The 22617-nt window shown below is 45.2% G+C and overlaps 1 protein-coding gene across 5 annotated transcripts in view; it reads left to right on the forward strand.

The window, feature by feature from the left end:
* The window catches only part of ETV6 (ETS variant transcription factor 6), a 251169-nt gene that overhangs the window by 220031 nt on the left and 8521 nt on the right, over window positions 1-22617 (forward strand). For all 5 annotated transcript variants that reach the window (XM_042991764.1, XM_007076316.3, XM_007076315.3 and 2 more), the window contains 2 exons: window positions 7817-8362; window positions 21745-21887. In XM_042991764.1, coding sequence (XP_042847698.1) covers window positions 7817-8362; window positions 21745-21887 — 689 coding nt within the window. The remainder of the gene's footprint in view (window positions 1-7816; window positions 8363-21744; window positions 21888-22617) is intronic.

The raw sequence follows: 22617 nt of genomic DNA on the forward strand, positions 1-22617 counted from the left end.
GACCCCGCTGGTTTCTTCATTCACTTCTTTTGTGCGGCTTTACTGAGACTGAGGCTGGCAGACTGGCTCTGTGCCGTCTGTGCTGAGCCACTGGCAGAGGCTAGCCTGTTTGGAGGCTGTCCCGCCCACAGGAAATAAAGATGAAACCTCAGAGTCCTGCAATTCACCTGCCTTGAGTTTTCTGGGAGCTCACGTAGGACTCATTGTTTACGACCTCACGCATCTGCGCATCATACGCTCCAAACTTCTGGTTTTCTTCTCAGGCCCTTTAGTGACAGTTGCAACTTGCGAGGTGAATAGACTGAAATGGGCAGGTGGAAGTCAGTGGAATATCTCAGTGGGACCTCTTGGAAAAGGAAGGGGCAGGTGGTGGCAGCGGGGCGGGGGGCGATGTGTTAGTATGCTATGTCCACCAAAACAAAGTACCACAAATTGGGTGGCTTAAACAACGGATTTATTGTCTCACAGTTCTGGAGGCTAGAAGTCCAAGATCAAGGTGAGGGCAGGATCGGTTCCTTCTGAGGGCTGGGAGGGAGAGGCTGTTCTGTGCCTCTCTCTTAGCTTCTGGTGGTCTGCTGGCCACCTTGGGTATTCCTTGACTGGTAGATCTCTGCCTTCAACATCACCTGGCATGCACCCTGTGCACATTGACTCATAATTCAGCACCCATAGCCTTTGCTTGTGTTTTTTTATGTGTCTCTTTTCTCCATTAGACTATTATATCCTTGAGAGCAAGGACCACTTTTCCTTACTCTTTCATCCAAGACTCTACTTGAAATACGGTTGGCATCACTGAAGGTTATGTGGTTCAACGCATAGTTTGTAATCACTGTGTGGCAAAACCGTCCCCCTCCGTTCATGTAATCTGTGCCTGTCTATGTGTCCAAATTCTCCTTTTCATAAGGGCACCAGTCATATTGTATTAGAGAACCCCCCATTCTAATATGACTTTATCTTAAGTGATGACATCTGCAACGACCCTATTTCTAAATAAGGTCACATTCTGAGGCAGTAGGGGTTGGGACTTCAATATATGAATTGAAGGGTATGGGAGAAGAGGCAGGCAGCACAGTTCAACCCATAGCAAGGGGTGACAGACCCTAAGCGTGTGTAGGAAATCTATTTTGAATTGCACCTGAAGACCAAGAGCATTTAATCTCTATAGCTCTTCGTATCATTTGTGGTTCCCACTAATCTTTTACAAAGTCATGCTGGGAAGTGGTTCCTTTCAGGAGAATGTGGAACACAGTGGACTGAGGCTGATTGAGTAAGTCACCTGCTGGGCCTGTTGATTTGCATCTCACTGACTAGCTTCTCTTATCGCTGCCCATGGCCTTGGGAAAGCATAGTGGTGGAAATGTCATCCTGGTGTGTGAGATACAAGCTCCAGCCTTTGCTCTACCCTGGAAATTTCCTACTTAAAGCCCATGACTTTTTTTTTTTTTTTATGTTTATTCACTTTTTTGAGAGACAGAGTGTAAGCAGAGCAGGGGCAGAGAGAGAGGGAGACACAGAATCCGAAACGGGCTCCAGTCTCCGAGCTGTTAGCACAGAGCCCGACATGGGGCTCAAACTCACTAACCGTGAGATCGTGACCTGAGCCAAAGTCGATGCTTAACCGACTGAGCCACCCAGGTGCCGCAAAGCCCATGACTTTTAACCAAAGGTGGTTTTTGTTGGTTTAAGTTTACTAGTTATTCATTATTTATAACATGATTAAATTGGGTCAAATTTTGATGAATTTTAAATGGACAAACTTTTCTAATGAGCACAAGGAAAGAAGACAAAAGAAATCAGACCTTTTTTGTGCTCGTCACATTTAAAGTCTTAATTTATTTGGGCTGTTTGGGATTATTTGTACCTAAAAGAGGTCTGCGAAGAGAAAGGTTTGGGATTAGAAAACACTTTCAACCAGTATGGGTTCCCTACCAGTCCTTGGTCGTCCCTGCCCCCTTCCCTCCATGCCCACACTGACTAATTATGTGTGGCTTTCTTGCGCATTTCCCTCCCGTATCAAGACCTTCAGACCGAGGGCAATGTGGATAATTTCCCAGCTCTCCAGCTGGGCAGTTCACCAAGAACAAACCCAGACATCAAGGCCAGACCAAAAAAAATCTTCTTGTTTTAGACAGAAGACTCCTACATCTGGGGGATTTAATGCACCCACTGTCCGCTCAGTGCATTTCCTGTGTCCGGAGCTTCTCTGCCTGCCGGCTCTGGTCTCAGAAGTTTCCATCCCCTGCTGCCAACTTGTAATAACAGGGGCAGCAGGCGGCAGGGTAGGAGCGTCATAGCCTACTCCATACGTGGGCGCATGCTTTGCAAACTGAAACAAAGCTTGGAAGGTCTTATTGCAGGACTTTTGGCCTTGACAGTGGTTGTGCCCAGACCACCAGGAGCCTGGAATTAAATACCCTTGGATCCAGTTCTCTACCATTAATGTTATCAACTTCATCAAGTACTTCCTCTTTGAGTGGTGTCTGCAGAGAAATAAATAAATCAAGCTCCTCCAAGTCCTGTTCCTGCCTGGACCCAGAGTCAAAAGTACAATCTGAGTTGGATTATCCAGAGCACTGTCTCCCTCCTTCATTGTTCCCAAAGATCTGGGCAGGAACGGAGAGTGAAATCTCTCCAGGACATTACATCAGTTCCTCTTTTACCCTTGGCATGAAAATTCTTCCTCTCATAGTCCACCCAGACTTCCTAAGGCTTGCCCCGAGCTCACACCCATACGCTGATCCTTGAAGCCCAAGACATCAAAGAAAGCCTGCAGGTGACCAGACTACTGGCCAACGCCTGTTTCTGTTTTGAAATTTGTAAGACAGGAAATGGACTCAGGAAATAGGATTTTTCAGTACACGGTCTTCATCATCCTTAGGTATTGTTAAACCTTAATAAGCTTTTAAGGAAAGGGAGAAAATGGCATTGAGAAGAAAATGCACAAAACTTCGAAATGCAACCGTTTTAAGTAGTTGCTTATCATGATCGTGTTCTGTGACAGAGAAGAGAGAAATTCATTTTTGTGGACAGCAGAGTTGAGATCCTTATTAGCTATGAAAGGAAAATCTGCCTCATCCCCAAAAGATGGCAGGTCATTTTATCACGCTAATAATCTCAGCCATTAAAATTAACTCCGTGGGGGGGGGGGGTGCGCCTGGGTGGCTCAGTCGGTTGAGCGTCGGACTTTGGCTCAGGTCATGATCTCGCCATTTGTGAGTTCGAGCCCCACATTGGGCTCTGTGCTGACAGCTCGGAGCCTGGAGCCTGCTTCGGATTCTGTCTCTCCTCCTCTCTCTGCCCCTCCCCTGGTCATGCTCTGTCTCTCTGTCTCTCAATAATAAATAAACGTTAAAAAAAAAAAAAATTTAACTCCGTGGGCCTAATCAGTTAAGTACCCTGTAAGCATGTATTTGCATTTGGGTTAAAGTGAAGAATTTAGTACTTGTTATCCCAACATGTATCCTTGCAAGCTTGACTAAGTACTTATAAAAACAAAAAACAGGGGCACCTGGGTGGCTTGGTCGGTTAAGCATCCGACTCTTGGTTTCAACTCAGGTCATGATCTCATGGTTTCATGAGTTCGGGCCCTGCATCAGGCTCTGCACTGCCAGAATCCCTTCTTGGGATTCTCTCTCCCTGTCTCTGTCCCTCTCCTACTTGTGCGGTCTCTGTCTCTCTCAAAATAAATAAATAAAACTTTAAAAAAAAAAAACTTTTTATAGTGGAAAATATCAAACTTACACAAAATTAGAATTAGTTAATGAGCCACCGTGTACCCATCACAAGCTCCATTAATCAATTCATGACCAGTCTTGTTTCTTCTGTGCCCCACCTACTCTCTGCTTTCAAATTAATTTCATTTCAAATTAATTTAAAGCAAATTCTGGATATAATTTCATCTGTAAATATAGCAGTACAGGTCTGAAAAGATAAGGACCCTTTATGAAATCATAAACCCAAAACCATCACATCACCAGAAAACTAACAGTTCTTCAATATCATCAAATACCTTATTAATGTTCACATTTTTTCCAACTATGTCATAAATGTTTTTACCATTTCCTTGAATCAGAATCCAAGCAAGTGTCTATACATTGCAGATGGTTTATGTGTCTCTAAGTCTCTTTAAATCTTTAGGTCTCCATTCATATCTTTCTTGTGCACATACTTGAGCGCGCTCTCTCTCTCTCTCTCTCTCTCTCTCTCTCTCTTGGGTGTTTAAAAGAAGTTATCCATAATTAGTATAACTTTCCCTGTGTACATAGTGTATCTTTTTCCCCGCTTCTGGTTGCTTTGGGGATTTTCTCTTTATCTTTGATTTTTAGCAGTTTGACTATGATATGCCTGGATGTAACTTTTGTATTTATCCTGCTTGCTATTTGCTGAGCATCTCGGTCTTTAAGTTTGCTGTTGTTGTTGCTACCAAATTTGGGAGCCATTTGGTCATTATTCTTTTTCTTTTTTTTTTTTTTTTTTTTTTCTTTTGGCTTCATTCTTTCTGTTCTCTCTTTGGATTCCAATTACATATCCATTAGACCATTTAATATTGTTCCACAGGTCACTGAGGATCCATTTGTTTATTTGGTTTTGTTTTTAACTTTTATTGATCTGTCTTCAAATTTATGAACCCTTCCTTCTGTTATCTCTAATCTGTTGTTAAGTCCATCCGGTCCAATCTTTCATATACTGTATTTTTCAGTACTCGGATCTTTTTTTTTATAGTTTCCATTTCTCTTCTGAAATTCTCTATCTGTTATATCTCATTATGACCATCATTTCCTTCAAGTGCTTACCCTTAAATTTCTCAATATCCTTTAAGGTTCTTTTTTGCTAATACTAACATCTAGATTATCTCAGAGTCTTTTTCTGTTGACTGCCTTTCCTGTTGATTATGGGTCACATTTTTCTGTTTTGTTTTGTTTTCACATATCCAGAACATCTTTATTGAATACTGGACATTACACGTGATACATTGTAGAGACTCTAGATTATGTTACATTCCTCTGAAGAATGTTGATTTTTGTTCCAGCAGGTAAATGACTAGCCAGTCACTTTGAATTTGTGGAGACTTGGTCCTGCATTTGGTTGGGGCAGATCCATTTCAGTTTTGCCTTTAGCCCTCAAAAAAATCTCTTTGTTCTGGAGCATAGTCCTTACTCCTAAGGTGTGGCCGTTCTGGGCTAATAAACAGCCTGAGGTGTTTACAGAACCTTTGTTGCTAGGACTCAAATTCTGAATTCTGTCTCCAATACAGGGGCCAGTAACTGACATTCCTGCTCTTATCTTTCAGCCGTACAGCTGTTGCTTTCCACTGAGCTCTTTAGAGCTCCCCCTGCACATGCGCTGTTCAGGAGCACATGTTAAGGATTTGAGGGAACTTTATGTGCCAATTTAGCGGCTGCTCCCCCTGAGGCTCTCTCCTTTATGGGTTTGCTTTCTCAATTTTTTGCCATTCGGGAAACTCCACACTCTGTTCCCTGACAGATTACACAACTTCCGGTTCATTTTCTACCGGCCCCCTGCTAACGTGAACTGGGGAGGACCCTCAGGGCTACGTAAATTTGGATCTCACCTGTGCAGTTCTCTTCCTTCCAGAGTGAAACCCCCTTCAGTGTTCTCCAGTACCTTCAAATAGCTTTTATAAATGTTCCGTCATTTCTATATGTAGGAACGTTAGTTGGGTACAAGCCACTCTGTCATCCGTCAGACTGGAATCGCCTTCTCCTTTATTACAGAAAGGTGCTGGCCTACCAAATACTTCGCCTGCCTTCGCATACCTAATCATAGAGCCTGAAGACCAGGCCTTAGGAGAATATTGACACACCCCTCATTCTGTTTTATAGCTGTGTAGTCCTCCATTGTTTACAGATAGAGTATAATTTATTAAGCCAGTCTCCTACTGATAGCTGTTCGAGCGAGTAAGCACTTTTAGATGCATGGCAGCAGGCTACGTGTTAGTTACGAAATAAACCCTTTGCCTGCAAGCAGGTGATCTTTCAGTGATCGTGAACAATATTTCTTTTGTTCACTGTCTCCTATAACAGATCTAGAGGCATCCCCATTTTTCTGTTAATCCTTTGTAACACTGGGACCACCAAGTTTTGGCCACCACCTTAGTCTCTGTCTACTAACCCTATCAGATCCCTAGATCCCCTTTATACGTTCTTCCTATAGATATTACCATAATGGACAAAGGAGACATCTTTGACTTGCTTGACTTAGAATCATGGGCAAATCTCTGACCACAGCAAGGACCTGAAAGCGTGTGCATCCTTTTGGTGCAACAGCTCTGGGAACAGAGGCGGCCAGAGAAACCTCACGAAGATGAGTTTGAGGCACTGTAGCAAGTTCCGTTTTTGTAGGCAGATTTTTGTTCCTTCCCTCCCCTAAGCAGGTGCTCCTAAAGCCACACATAGGCTGGTCCATCCCTCAACCCAGCCCACAGGACTACTTCTGTTGCTGAGCTATGTATTCTTCTGATGTTGTCCCTGCTCTCAAGTATCACCAGCTTGGAAGTTCAAAGGGGATGGGGTGGAGGCACTGTTGGGGTGCCCATCCCTCCTTTTCCTTCCTTACCTCTACCTGTCTATGAGCATTCATAGGGTCTGTGCACTCAGAAACAAAATGATCCTGGGGCGCCTGGGTGGCTCAGTCAGTTAAGCGTCCAACTTCGGCTCAGGCGATGATCTCGCGGTTTGTCAGTTCGAGCCCCACATCTAGTTCTGTGCTGACAGCTTCGGATTCTGTGTCTCCCTCTCTCTCTGCCCCTCCACTGCTTGCACTCTGTGTCTCTCTCTTTCTCTCAAAAATAGATAATCATTAAAAATTAAAAAAAAAAAGAAAGATCCCAAATCTTCTTTCAAGATTGTCATTCTGTAAATCAGACCCACTGTCCATGCTTAGAGCAGGTTTTGATACTTTCCCCCCTGGTTTCTGTATAGCAAAGTGGCAGGAATTATAATGGGTACCTGCCAGAGTATTTACCAGAGTCTGGGTCTAATTCCCTGTCTGTGTGTCTTTAAGTTGCTGAACCTCTGTATGCCTCCTTTTTATCACCTGTAAAATAGGAATAATGGTATTAGCATCTCCTACTTAGGAGTGTTATACATTTTAAACTGTATAACCCAGTACCAAGGATATAGTAACTGCTTTAGCAGTAGGATAATAGTGTCATTATCATTAACACCAACAACAATGCCCCGGAGGTAGAGAATACATACATTTAGTAATGAAAATGTAAGCCCGTGAAAGTATCTGGAAAGCAACCCTTAAGGAATCCAAAAGCCACATCCAAGAGTCAAGTAACAAAAAGCTAAAGAACACAAATTTGGCTTCCTTGTGTTTATAAGCTACTAGTAAGTGATTAATGGAAAGCTTGTGGTCATTCTTAGCCTGTCTAGTGTAGGAAAAGAATTTCAAGTATGTGCACTTTGTTTTAATTTTTTTTAATGTTTATTTATTATTTTTGAGAGAGAGAAAGAGAGAGCAGGAGAGGGGCAGAGAGACAAGAGGGAGATACAGAATCCGAAGCAGGCTCCAGACTCTGAGCTGTCAGCACTGACCCCGATGCGGGGCTCGAACCCACAAACCATGAGATCATGATCTGAGCCAAAGTCGGATGCTTAACCGGCTGAGCCACCCAGGTGCCCTTTTCATTGTTTTTTTAAGCAGCAAAAAAGACATTTCATATCCAGGGACGAAAGGTGCTGCCCAGCACACACACGGGCTCCAGTGCTCACTACCTTTATAACCACAGCAGGCTCCCTCTCCAGACAACTCACCGGGGTCAGTGATGGTCTCTTCCTCTGCTCCACAGATAATTGTGTCCAGAGGACCCCGAGGCCTCCAGTGGAGAACGTGCACCACAACCCCCCCACCATTGAACTGTTGCACCGGTCTAGATCACCTGTCACAGCCAATCACCGGCCTTCTCCCGACCCCGAGCAGCGGCCCCTCCGGTCCCCCCTGGACAACATGATCCGCCGCCTCTCCCCGGCCGAGAGGGCCCAGGGGCCGAGGCTCCACCAGGAGAACAACCACCAGGAGTCCTACCCCCTGTCAGTCTCTCCCATGGAGAATAACCACTGCCCGCCGTCCTCTGAGCCCCACCAGAAGCCATCGAGCCCCCGGCAGGAGAGCACACGCGTGATCCAGCTGATGCCCAGTCCCATCATGCACCCTTTGATCCTGAACCCCCGGCACTCCGTGGATTTCAAACAGTCCAGGCTCTCCGAGGACGGGCTGCATAGGGAAGGCAAGCCCATCAACCTGTCCCATCGGGAAGACCTGGCGTACATGAACCACATCATGGTCTCTGTCTCCCCGCCCGAGGAGCACGCCATGCCCATTGGGAGAATAGCAGGTAGGTGAGCGCCGCCCCCCTCACGACCACTCCAGCCTCAGGGGAGACCTGACAAGCCCCGCTGTCTCCCCAGCTTTGCAGCTGGCCTCACATGGGTTCCCAATTAGGCGCCCTCGAAGGTTCTGTGAGGGCAAGCAGAGGCTTCTGCCTGAATGAAGTGAAATCCCTAATGGGCTAGTTAATGAGCCGCTGGGATGGAGTAGTTAATGAGCCTCAGAAATGTTAAGAAACAAATGTCCTACGTCCAGCTTACAAGGAGAGTCACATCAGAATCATGGCTAAGCGAAAACATTTAAAATAAAAGGTTTATGAGCATGCTAATGGCCCTGTCTTGAAGTTTCCAGCAGCTAATTAATGACCAGACACAGCATAAAGAACCTTTGTCTCAGATTCAGACCTGTAATTCTGTCCCGTGGGCAGTAACTCAATGTAGCCTTCACCTTGGGAGAAGGTGGGAGAGAAAAACACGATTATGGTATTGGAGGCAGATGTTCCTGGGTCGTTTGGACAGAGGAAACCACTCCCGAATTCTTCTTCTTTTATGATGACAAGCCCAAATTTGCTTCCCTCAGACAAGAAACGAGTGGAAACCAGTGGGAAAAATCTACACATTGTGTTGTGCTCGTCTGCCCGTAATTTACATGAAGTCATCCCCCAGACACTTGTTCCTCCAGCCACTTGGCAAGGGCAGCTCTTTTCCGAGAGCATCTCTCTTCAGGAGACAGTTGTTGAGCACCTACTATGCACAGATAAATGCGTCAGGAAGTAGGGGGACACAGAGCTGATGGAACAGTTGTCTCCTCAAGGAATTTAATATTTACTGGCGGAGACAGATGGGAAAACCACTAACTAAGCTGTAAGGCACGGTGAAATCAGTCATATGTCCCATTCATTCGGTACACGAGCACTTATCGAGTGCTGCTGTGTGCTAGGATAATTAAGTCCTGTGGAAGCAAAGCAGGGAGAAGGTGCATTTTGACTGCAGGAATTGAGGAAGGGCTTTGCAGAGAGGTCGCTCAGGGCTGAAGGGGAATATGTGTTCAGTAACGGGAGGGAGGCACAGAGGAAGGAGAAGTCAGACCTGGTCAGGGAAAGGCAAGAAATGCCCCCTTCCTCCATGAGCTGTCCCCCAGGCCAGAGCCCCACTAAGCCCCAGGATGGAGCTGTGCTCCTAACAGCGTGACTGCACAGGGAGCTACAGGCTACATTAACTCCCTCTGCCGTGACGCATTATCCCTTTTTTATTTAAATTATTTGTTTCTAAATTTTTCTCTGGCTCCAGGTACATCTCCAGTGTTGCCTCAGTTTTACTGTTACAAATCATTTACATGAGTGTGTTGAATGAAGAAAATGAAATGGTAAAGAAATGTGACTTACGTTTGAAAAACCATGAAAAGTGAAATGATCTGTGTCTGGGATTTGATTCAAAAGGATCCCACGGCACTGGGGGTGAGGCATGGGTGGGGTGTACATAAAATAAGGCTGGCTGTGAGCTAACGGCTGTATGGCTGGGTGATGGATACAACGGGGATTCGTGTTATTTTTTTCTCTACCTTTACATATATGCCTATGTGTGTATGTATGTTTTAATCTAAAAACAAATCGTGAAAGGAAAAACATAGGGGGTTTATAAAGAAGCAAAGCTCTCAAACAAGACACGTGAATTTCCCCAGATGGTTGGAGAAAGAGGATGGGGTCAATACATTACTGTGAAGCATATAAATGACTTGTCTTACGCTTCCCAGGCCAGACCTTTCTTGCCTATACATACCCTTCGTGTCTTATTTCTTGCACGGTCTATACAGCAGTACTGGACATTTTGCAGATACTTTCTACTTGTTTCTCATTCTCCGAGTAGCTCTTAGAAGCCGCTTATTACCGCTATATTCATTTTATATGAAAAGTCATCTGGACCAGGGAAGCCACGGAGGAAACAGAGCCCCAGAGGAGCAAAGGTCAAATAGGGGTTGGGTAACAGGGGCAACAAGGCACTCACTGCTGTGCCGTTGGCTGCTGCTGGTAGTGCTGCTCTCGAGGAACCTGCCTTCCCCAGCAACATACCTCTTGTCCACCTCCTCCGTCACGCTGTCTTATCAGAGACTTCTAGGAATTGAAGATAAGCCCATCCATCAAGAAAGTTAAATGATTTAGACTTAAGGAGTTATTTCTCCTTATTTAATAGGTTTATACATTTTAAAGTATTAGTCTCTTAGAAATTGTGCTACAAGGGGCGCCTGGGTGGCTTAGTCAGTTAAGCATCCGACTTCAGCTCAGGGTCATGATCTCGCAGTTTGTGGGTTCGAGCCCTGCGTCAGGCTCTGTGCTGACAGCTCTGAGCTTGAAGCTGGCTTCGGATTCTGTGTCTCCCTCTCTCTTTGCCCTTCCCCACTCATGCGCGCTCTCTCTCTCTCTCTCTCAAAAATAAACACTAAAAAAAAAAATTTTTAAAAAAAGAAATTGTGCTACGATTTTTAAAAATCTTATTCCTAAACATCAGAATTGTTTCGTGATGGAGTTAGCCCCATCAATAAGACACTCCATGGAATATCATACCAGCCCAGTGATGAACCTTGGCACCCATGGATGCCCTTGTCTCTCTCAAGAACACACAGAAGAGGGGAGTCTATGCTTTTCTTTATGACCCTAGGAAGTCAGAATATTCACATAAAGTAACCCTAGGGCCCAGACCCTTTGAGGAATGCTCCTCGGTCTGATAGAATCTATAAAATTATGATTAATTAGCTCTAATGATATGCTCACAAGTTTAAAAGTCTCCAGATGTAAGTATTAACTAATTTAACCAAATCCAGACCAGCTGATTTAACTGCAAGTCACTGTTTTTCTCAAGGGTGAAATGATAGGGTTAGAAAGTCTACAATCGAACACTTTGTCTTGATTCTAACCCTCCGAAGCGAACTCGTCAGGGCTCCATGCCCTTTTGTTTCACTTGGGATAGCCCTGTCTCTTCTCTCCTACCCTTCTAGTGTCTTTTTGGACCACCAGATCCTTGTAAAATTCTATTTCTTAGGGGCCAAACTCATTGAGTAATTCCTGTGTAAAGTGTGGCATTACTGAACAGCCATAAAAATCCTTCATATCTGTAGAGCAGATACGAATACTGCGAAAACTTAGTTCCTGAAGCTTTTTGCACAGCACTGCCGAATGCCATCGCCGGAGGGTGTGGATGGAAACACCGCTTATGAATGCGGATCAAAAAGGGAAACCAGATTTCTGTCCATTCGGATGCCATTTGCTCAAGTACTTTGGGATTTATGTATTTGGGAGCTTGCTGTGTTTGGGCACTGGACTGCGTTCGTGGGGGTGGGGTGTGCCAGGAGGTCTAACACACAATCTTGGAAAATCTTGAAAAGGCTGAATGCAGTTGGCGGTCAGTGTCGTGTGTGGGGTCTGTGAAGGACTCCCGTCAAGTACTATAGGAGTCAGCGTCGGGGTGTTAGGGAAGGTTTCGCGGAGGGGCTGGCTTTCAGCTGGGCTTAGCATGCTTAGAATATGAGCAAGTGAAGGTTAGAAAAAGAGAGGCCATTCCTGATGGAGAAAACTCCAGAGCAAGGTAAGGTCCAGTATATTTTTATCTATTTCAGGTAGAAATATAAATCTAGGACTCCAAGTCCATTAAAAATCTATCATATTTCATCATTCTTTTTTTCCCCTCACTTTCTAATATCACTGAATTGGGATTTTATCATACAGTTTGGAGGTGATCTGCAAAGCTATGATAGTTTACTTAGGTATTGGTCTTGTAGAAGAATTAAAATAATCACTAGAAGAGAGGCGCCTGGGTGGCTCACTCGGTTGGGCGTCCGACTTCAGCTCAGGTCATGATCTCACAGTTCGTGAGTTCGAGCCATGCATCAGGCTCTGTGCTGACAGCTCAGAGCTGGAGCCAGCTTCAGATTCTGTGTGTGTCTCTCTCTCTCTGCCCCTCCTCTGCTCGTTCTCTCTCTCTCTCTCTCTCTCTCTCTCTCTCTCTCTCAAAAATAACTAAACATTAAAAAAATTTTTTAATAAAAAAAGCAATAAAAGAAATGTAGGAGGTGGTAGACAGCTTAAATACAAACCACAAATTAGATCTATTTAAACATAGCATGTAGCTTATTTTTAAAGGTATCACTTATTTTTAAGAGGATAAGAAGGACTGCTGTTGAGGTTAATAAGTGAGAATAGCCAGAGTTTATGGGAGAGGATTTAATATGGAATAGAGTGATCCAAGACCCCTGGGTTCAAACTTTTTATTGAATAGCCAGTGGTGTATGTAACAGTGAGCAAACTGCTTCTTTCTTTAAAAAAAAATTTTTTTTTTAACATTTATTCATTTTTGAGAGTGAGGGAGACAGAGTGTGAGCAGGGGAGGGGCAGAGAGAGAAAGGGAAACACAGAATCCGAAGCAGGCTCCAGGCTCTGAGCTGTCAGCACAGAGCCCGACGCGGGGCTCGAACTCATGAACCACGAGATCATGACCTGAGGTGAAGTCGGATGCTCAACCACCTGAGCCACCCAGGCATCCCCAAATTGCTTCTTTCTGGGCTTAGTTTCTATTTGTTATGCTCATGAAGGGATTGCGTGGTGGGGGCGGTAAGACATAGGGGGTTGGGGCAGCATCTGTGAACCTTCTAGCACTTTTCTCAGCCCACGAAAGTTTTACTGGTCTGTGCTTTGCCAATGTGTTTCATATCCAAAGAGTATATTGGCAGTGAGCACCATAAGGTGATGAGACGTAGCACCAGTGATGCCGTGAGTCATGTTTTTAGTACATATTGACATTCCTTCTTAGAACTCGGTGATTTCAAAGCCAGAAGGGTCTTTCACAGATGAAGAAACTGAGATTCAGGCACATCCAGAGTCCAGCCTTGAGTTTCCTCCAGTGTCCTTTCCAACACCCGTGTTTCCTTCTGACCTGGGACTCCAGAGCAGGGATTGGAAACTCTGGCCCGTGGGCCAAATCAGCCACCGCCTGTTTTTGTAAATCAAGTTTTATTGGCATACAGCCACACCCATTCACTTAGTGTTGTCGGGAGGCCACTCTGGCATTGTAACAGCGGAGTGGAGCGGTTGCAACAGAGATTGTATGGCCAACAGAGCCTAAAATATTTGCAGAAAACGCTGCAGGAAACATTTGCTGCCCCCCGTTCTATGGCATTGTTGATTCAGATGTGCAGCACAGTGTGCTTCAAATCCTAGGCATAACGTGGGATGCGGAAGTTGAAAACATTGTCCCCGCTCTCAAGGAATTACTTGCACTTTACAGCATGAGGCATGCCTAAGACATGTAGAAAGAACAATAACAAGTGATGTAAGAAAGGAGGCAAGTGCTAGACTGTAGGCTGTTTGCAGACCAGTCCGGAATAGTTGCAATAGCATCATGAACATCGATAAAATACAGTTAAGTGGAAGAAGTTGTTTCTTTGCATACCTGAGTTGTGCAGTTAAGTCATTCATCCATTTATTCAAAAATGATCACGAATCTGTATGTGCCAGGCCTTTTTCTAGGTGGCAGGGCATAGCATCTCTAGATGCCAAATTTTGTGTCTTTATTGACATAAGGCAGGATTCCTCTGATTCTGTGCCCTCAAACAAACTAAGCTCCTGCTTTGGTTTTAACTATCGACAGCCAAGTCTTCAAAGAAGAATTTTAAGTCGATTTGGCTTTCTCTTAAAGTTCTTCAATTCCATTAAAACCTGAGTTACCAGACTTCCTGTCTGCTTGTCCCTTCCCTGGCCTTAATCCAAAAATCTGCTACGGACACAAGTTTCATTTGTCGCACCGGTTTATAATCCATTCATCGTCCTTCATTTGCTGCACAAACATGGGGATTTTACAGGTCTGTACAGACAGGTTGTTCCAAGTCCATGATCCATCCAAATAGAGAATATTTCTTTTCTTGTGCTTATCTCACAACTTTTGCTTAGCTCCCTGATTCTCTTTGCAAACATGAGCATCTTCATGGTTATCTGCAGCAGATAAGACATAAAATCCACCCCGCCCCCAAGCTCGTGCTCTCTTTTCTAATAACACGCGTCATGGCAATCTTTCAGATCTTTAAAGACACTTGCAAAAATGTGCCTATTATCTCTCAAGGTTACATTTTAAACAGAAACAAAAAGATTCTCATCGAGGAGACACGGAGTCTTCTGTACTGCTCATTTGTCACCTGCCTAGAACAATGTACTTTCCTGATTTGGTTTTATTGACTGGATGAGTTCTGTATGCACAGAAGTTCAATCCTGGAAGCCTCTAACCTTCAATCAGATGAAGAAAAATAAGCTCCGCTTGGATAAGCCTCCAAAGAAGTTGGAGGCACATCCTCAGGGGCCCGGGGGGGCCAGGGGAAGTCACTCTGTACTCTTCCCCCTGCTTCCACGCCTACTTCCTCCCCCACGGTATTTAGTGCTGGCCAAGTGGTTTCCAGTGAGGCTCATGGACTTAATTATTTATTTTTATTAATGAGCCTCGGGACCAGCCTTGAAGGGAAAAAGACTTTATTTTTTGTTGTTGTTAAGTTTATTTATTTTGAGAGAGAGAGGGAGAGAAAGCACGAGCAGGGGAGGGGCAGAGAGAGAGAGAGAGAGAGAGAGAGAGAGAGAGAATCCCAAGCAGGCTCCACGCTATCAGTGCAGAGCCCAATGTGGGGCTCAAACTCATGAACCGTGAGATCATGACCTGGGCCGAAATCAAGAGTTGTCCATTTAACCGACTGAGCCACATAGGCACCCTGAGGGGAAAAAGCCTTCATAAAAGAGAAGTCTAAAGTGTTCAGTGTGAAAGTGACGAGGGGCAGTCTCGTTCCTGGGCCTCGGTGGTAAGATGTGCCTTTGCATGCTTGTGTGTAAATGTCTGTGTTTGAGGAAGAGAAGGACGGGTGTGGGGTGTTCCCATGAACCAGAGAGGCCCAGGGTTTCAGTACTAGCTAAAAGAGCCACATCATCCCTCACTGTCTCAGGCAGATAACCCTCTGCAGAACCCCCAGGGCTCCCGACCCGGGGTCCCAACCAACAGCTGGCCCGGAGTGTTCCCGGGGAAGCAGCGTGGGCCTGTGGGAAAGCGTGCACTCAGGAATAAGCAGGATTGGAATCCAGGTCTTGTCTCCAAACAGGGGCTTACTGTCCCTGAGGCCTGGTTTCCTTCTCCATCATAAGGAGAATACTAATACCCATTTCCGTAAACATTAAAAAAATATATATTTTCTATTTTTAAAAAGGGGTGCTTGGCCGGCTCAGTCAGTTAAGCCTCTGACTTTGGCTCAGGTCATGATCTCACCGTCAATGGGTTCGAGCCCTGCGTTGGGCTCTGTGCTGACAGCTCAGAGTCTGGAGCCTGCTTCGGATTCTGTGTCTCCCTCTCTCTGCCCTCCTCCACTTTCACTCTCTCTCTGTCTCTCTCAAAAATAAATAAACATTAAAAAAAAATCTAATACCCATTTCTGGGCTCTGTTGAGTACTAATGAGACAACATGTAAATGCACAGCACCAGTCGGCTAATTACTGAGCACGAGAGCCCCTTCTCTGCTCCGTTTTTTTTCTTCGCCCTACTGCAGGGCTGCAGAGAGTGAGGGGAGGGCAGCGGGTACAGCTGGCCCCACCCCCACCCCACCCTACCCCAGAGCTGGCAGGGGCATTGACCTCGGAGGCCTGTGTCCGAGGCATTTGTTTCAAGTGACACCAGCCTGCAAAGGGCACCCCTTCAAGGCACCCGGGTTTCCTTATCTCCTTGGAGATTCACCTCTGCGCTCCCTCTCACCCCCCGGGGCTTTGCTCGGGGAGTATCCCAAGTGTCTCCAGCTTCTCACACTGGCTGAGTCACTGCAGTTAATTTTCACTGCACTACCGAGAAATCAAAGAGCCCTGAAAGAGAAGGAAGTTTCAGGACAACGTTTTTACAAGATAAAACGGTCACAGCACAGTGGCTGGGCGGAAAATCGTAGAAGGAGCTCGGGGAGACTGGAAATTCCAGTTTGCTTAAGGACACACATTTCTGTAATACGACATGACTGCCCGACTGCTGGGAGGTAGGGATGCAGTTTTCCCGGGCTGCCCCCACCTGAGCAAAGCAGGGGCTGGGGTTTTAAGCTCAGCTCTGCCAGTGCAGCCCAGCCTCACTCCACGCCTTATGCAACCAGAGGTGAAAAGGGCCAACCTCGTTTGCAGCTTCAGTCCCCATGCCCCCGTGGAGTCAGGAAGCACAGATCTCTATCCCTCACCCTCACTTCTCCCCCACCCAGCTTGCCACCGTGCACATATGGTTTCTGTTTTCCTAAGCCGTGGCAGAGCGCAAGCAGTTGCCCATTGTAAACACACCTCTGTGTATCAGCACAGGGTTGGCTGAGCTGGATTCATCTGCTTCTAGGTAATGGCTGATCTAGAATTGGGGGTGAGCGGGGGGGAGGGTGGGAAGCAAAAACAAAACAAAAAAAAACCCAGACAAACAAACAAACAAAAACAAAAAACCCTGAGCTGTGCATGTTGTAAAGCTCATGTTCCTATAAGCAGAGTTTCTCAAGCTTGGGACTCGTGGTAATCGGGTCAAATGATTCTTTGTTGGGGAATGGGGGAGAGCTGACTTGTGCATTATAAGATAGCAGAATCCCTGGCCAGTAGTGTCCTTCACGCCAGTTATGACAACCAAAATTATCTCCAAACATTGCCAAATACCTTCCCTACAGGGCAAGATTGCCCCTGGTTTAGAACCACTGCTCTCAAGCAGAGGAGTAACTTTCTATTTTGTATGTTACTTGGCTGTTTTGTTGCTGAACCTGAAATAAATCCATTAATTTTTTGCAATAAACTTAAGTAAAACAGGGACACTCACCGTCTGGTGAGTTGGTGATTATACCCACGGAACTCCAGTTTACAGACCTTCATTTAAAATTCCATTTGGGCAGTTAGAACAACATAAAATTACTTTCTCAGAAGCTTTCCCAAAATTTTAATTAACCACCATCATTAAACATTCCCTTTGTCGATAACTTGCCCACTCAGATTTTGAAACATCAGCTTTGTCTAGCATGATTTTTTTCATTAGAAACTATGTTGGTTATGTGTGAATCGCCCATCTTTTTACAGTCTCTGCTCTGCGAGCGTGTACAATGAGTCTCTGGTAAGAGACAGACGTGGGAGTGGAAATATTTCTCCTTAACCACAGGAAGGGAATTTTTACAATGCCTTTTAGCTGTGGGTACCCAGGGCACCTCACCCAGCAGGAAGGAGAGAGAATGCTCTCTGCAACCAAAAAATGGCACGTCACTTGAACTAAAACCCTTTTATAAACTTCCTCTCATGGAAGAGACAATCCAAATAATGGACATGTGTTTAAAATACCCATGTGCCTTCATATAGAAGGCCCTTTAGTTTAGGAGAAATGCACTTAGAATTAATGAATACTTTGTAATATAAAATTTTTTCACATGCATGTTCGAGGGTTACATCATAGGATAATCTTTTATTTATAGAGTTTGGTGAATTTATTAAGCATTTTCATTGATGATCAAAGAACATTGTATCTGTGCAGATGTGGATTTTGACAGAGCTGAAAAATTGCAGGTAGACTATGGTAATAACCTCCAGAGGATCTAGGGAACTAAAAAGGTTCTGCCTTTTATTTAATTGAAATCTTAAAAACAAACTAACTCACATGGCTGAACTTTAATTGTTAAAAAAAAAAAGAAGAAGAAGAAGAAAGGGAAAAAAATCTCTTGTATGATCAGGCATTTATTTTTATCATCTGGAATAATTTTTAACTAAAGAAACAAAACAATCAATTCAATAGAGTTATAAAAGCCACTTAATACTCTGAGTTTGAAACAACTGCTTTATGTGTGCTTTATGCCACAAAATTCCTGTTGCTACCTCTGTTAGTGACTGAATAATTCAATATGTCTTGAATGTCAACATATTTTTATTACTCAGCTAATGTTGGCTTTGCTGGATTAAATGTCATTTAAAGTGATCAGTGGCAGCTTGTTTGGGGTTATTTTCACATTTATGAAAGGGAAAAGTTTGCAAGAATCCAATGTTCTTGAAACATATAGGTGAAGTCTATTCTCCAGTAAGCCCTGCCCTTCATTTATCAACCAAGGAGCAGATAGCATTCCAGATCTTTTTTAAAAAAAAAAAATTTTCTTTTGAGAGAGAACACATCTTCAGGGGGCAGAGGGAGAGAGAGAGAGAGAGAGAGAGAGAGAGAGAGAGAGAGAGAGGAGAACCCCAAGTAGTCTCCATACTCAGCACAGAGTCCAACGCAGGGCTTGATCCCACGACCCAAGCCGAAATCAAGAGTCAGAGGCTCAAACCAAATGAGCCACCCAGGCGCACCCCTCTAAGATCTTTTTTAGGAAAAGGTTTACATAAAGATCCCAGTTTGAAGCCCCTGCATGGACCCCAGTGCTGGTTAAGCCCTTGCTTGGAGAAATGGTCTGGTTCACACTGCACTGTTTTGTGATAAGTAGAAGGTACCACAACAGTAAAACAGAAACCACAGACACAATGAAAGTGAAAGTCTTTGTGCGGAGGGGATGGAAGGACCATCCGCTTTATACTTTAGCTCCAGTTGGCCGAGAGGTGAGAGGACTAGCAATATATTGTTCACCTTCATATGGGCACAGTTTCTTTATATCAAACCGTTGAAGACAATCCAATAGTTCATTACTATTCAATGTTAGTAAAATGAACACTTGAGAGAATTGAGTCCCGATCCAGGTGACACCAAGCCCCTGCAGTGAAGATGATTTCTCCCATGTGGAGGAGCGATACAGGAGTTAGACACAGACCCCCTTTGTTTTTCCTTCTAATTTACTGGCATTCTATGCGATAATATTTGGTTTTGTCAGAGGTTTTCCAACTGGGAGAGACTGGGGGGGGAATGTAAATGCATCTGCCATTGTATGATGGGACAAACACTGAATCCGCAGCTCAGTCCTCAGTTTTCCATTTGTAGTAACAGCGTTCCAGGGCAAGGAAATGGCAAGGAGGGTTAGGGCCCATTGCCTTCCCCACTGCTTTGCCTAGAAATAGAGTCGTCCTGTTACAAGAGCCTTAAAAATGATCTGGGGGCACCTGGGTGGCTCATTCAGTTAAGAGTCCGGCTCTTGGTTTCTGCTCAGGTCATGATTAGTTCTACTCCCGCATCGGACGCTGTGCTGACAGTGCGGAGCCTGCTTAGGATTCTCCCTCTCCCTCTCTCTGTGCCCCTTCTCTGCTCACGCTGTCTCTCTCAAAATAAATAAATAAAAACTTTTTTAAAAAATGAGCTAGAGTCTTCTCAGTCTTCTCAGTGTGACCCTGACTTCTCCAGGTACTTTATGGTGCTCGGATTGGGTCCCCCACTCTCTACCTCTGGCTGGCAGGCGGGTAATAGAAGTGGCTGGCCGTTTCTGTCCCCAGAATGGGGTTCAAACTCGCAGAGCAGCTGGTGTCTTCAACGAAGAGCACCGTTTGTCCTTTTCTAAAACACAGTAACTTGCACATTCCATTAATGTTTAGACACAGATAATGGAGGTGGGGGAGGCTACAGTAAAGAGATTTATGGTCATTTCAAGTTTAATGTCAGTTTCCTGCAAGATTAAGCTTCTTAGAAAATGCCACATTTTATGCCAATTCCTTGCTTGGGCTGTTCAGAGAAAAGGCTGGATTTCATAAAGCTTACACTAAACAGAGCTAAACCTTGTTCTGGAAAGGCCTAAAATTTTACAGATATCTACCTGTTAACTGGCTTCTCTGAGAATAGAAAACCCATCAGGAAGAATGGTGGGGCACGGGCTTCAGAGTGGTGCAGAGCCCGGAATCCTGTGTGTGTGTGCATCACTCACGAGCTGTGCCCTTGGAGTAAATTACCAAACCCTCTAAGCCCCAGCTTCCTTGTCCATAAAATAGGAATAGCAACAGCACCTGCCTCAGAAGGTGTCCTCAAGGTCAAGTGCAGCACAGTGCCTGCTAGTAGGCTACCCGATACGTAGCATTGTTGCTATTTTCATTACTTTCCCTTCACTTGCAATATCACTAATGCAGTGATCCTGTAAAGTATGTGTGATTCCCATTTCATATATGAGGAAGCAGAATCTCGGGAAGATTTAAGAAACCTGCCCAGGGTGACCTGACTCAATTCCCCTTGTGAATATACTCCTGAGAAGGGTGTGTTTCATTCTCTGGGAGGTGCATGTGTTGGCTCTAAAATACTCCACGTCCCAATTAGACACTCCCTGCCCAGGTGTGCTGGGCCTCACCCAACATAAGGAAGTCAGCACACTGTAGTGCAGGAGCCCAGGAATTCATATTCCGGCCCCCTCAGGCCTCAGAGGGTTAGGAAAGACGCACGACACGTGCTGAGCACATACACAGCGTTCGGTAATCAATCATTCACAACCAGCCATTCTGGCCAGCCTACCAAAGCTCCCCAGAGTCAACAGTGAAACCCCTGAAAACTGGAGTCTCTTACTCTCATCTGGAGACCATTCCAAAAGTACACATCGATAGGACGTGTCTCCATCCACCCAACAAGGGGGCCTGGAGGGCAGACCACAGACCATGACGGCCCAAATCCAGAAAGCACTAGAACAAGGGAAAGCTGCGCGGTATGTGTCTTCTCGTTTTAATATCCCAGCCCTCAGCCAGGAGCCAAGGCCTAGCACAATACCTGGCCTGTATGAACTCAGTAAATATTTGTAGCCTGGCCAAGTGACAGAACGTCGGTCCTACAGATGGGAAAAGTGACTTTTTGCCCTGGGTTCCTTTCTACGCTGATTTTGTGACAATAAACTGGTTTTCGAGAACTGCGGGGGATGCTGTAGTGAGAATATCTCTCTTCTTTTTGAAAACCACGCTAGCTCACAGTTTCTTTTTCCGCAGCGTTTCACGCATCACACTTGTTTTTCTGCCATTTTTTTAGCCTACCCCAATCTTCTCATCTGTATCCATTCAGCCTCCAACACCAGAACAATCCTGCAGCATCACCAGGAACACCATACTGCTTGCTTAAACACTGGGGCTCTCTTTCCGCCCTTAGTCCCCACCAGCCTGTTTTTACCCCTCTTTTGGCTTGCTCTGTGTCTTTCGTGTGAGCTCTGCTCAAGTTCAAGTCATCGGTCATGACCTTGAACAGGCTGCTTCCTCTTCCAGGCCACTGCATCCCCATCTGTGGAGGGGAGGCCGTTGGCCGGGATGGTCTCTGAGGCCTCCACGGGTCAAAGGTTGCCTTTCTCCAGCACCATCTGCCAGATCTCTCTGGGCCCTGGTCTCCTCACTGTGAAATAAGAAAGTTAGACCAACAATCCACACTAGGCAGGAGCAGCTACTGGATTATTTTCTGGTTCTTATTCTTAGGGCCTCAACAAGAAACATAATCAAAAGTGTTTTCTTGCCCTTTTCCTCTGTAGACTGTAGACTGCTTTGGGATTACGTCTATCAGTTGCTTTCCGACAGCCGGTACGAAAACTTCATCCGATGGGAAGACAAAGAATCCAAAATATTCCGGATAGTGGATCCCAATGGACTGGCTCGACTGTGGGGAAACCATAAGGTAAAAGGGCACCAGATATTTGCTGTGCGAAGTAATGCCAAAATAAAGCCTTCATTTCCAGGTTGGAGGATAATTGTCTGTCTTCTGCCCCCCAAGTGTGCCCATCATTATTTAGTTTATTCCTCACTGTGCAATTAGTTGCAAAGGGAAGGACATAAGTAAAGATGCCACTTTCCATGTGTTACTTACGCCAGATGCCAGTTAACTTCACAACCCCCGGTCTGGTAGGGCTGCGTTGGAAGTGGCCCTCCATCCCATCCCCTCCGCCTGGTGCTGCCACCCGTGTGTCACTAGGAGCTGAGGAACAGGGGCTCTGTGACTCACAAGGGAGCTGGGGAGGCATCACTTCTGTTCCACTCAGTGAGAAACACCCACGTCCGCAAAGGCCCCCTTCGACATGGAAATGCTCACATTCTGACTGTGATATCCCCTTGAAAAGCAAACAGGCAAGAACTGTCCGCCCCACAATTTTCCACCCTGGGAAAAGGGAGTAGAATTTAAAAGATCCAATCTCTTAGAGTTAGGAAAACTGTTGAAGTGCATAGAGGTAAAAAGTGGGTGAAACACCACCCTAAACATGCATGATGGATGCCTGGATAAAGAAACACTGCCGTATACATACAGAGGAAGATTACTCAGCCTTAAGGGAGGTTAGAAATCCTGTCACAGGCTACGGCATTGGAGGAATCTTGACGACATTCTGCTAAGTGAACTAAGCCAGTCCCAGAAA

This window comes from Panthera tigris, chromosome B4, assembly GCF_018350195.1.
Source record: "Panthera tigris isolate Pti1 chromosome B4, P.tigris_Pti1_mat1.1, whole genome shotgun sequence".
Lineage (NCBI taxonomy): Eukaryota > Metazoa > Chordata > Mammalia > Carnivora > Felidae > Panthera > Panthera tigris.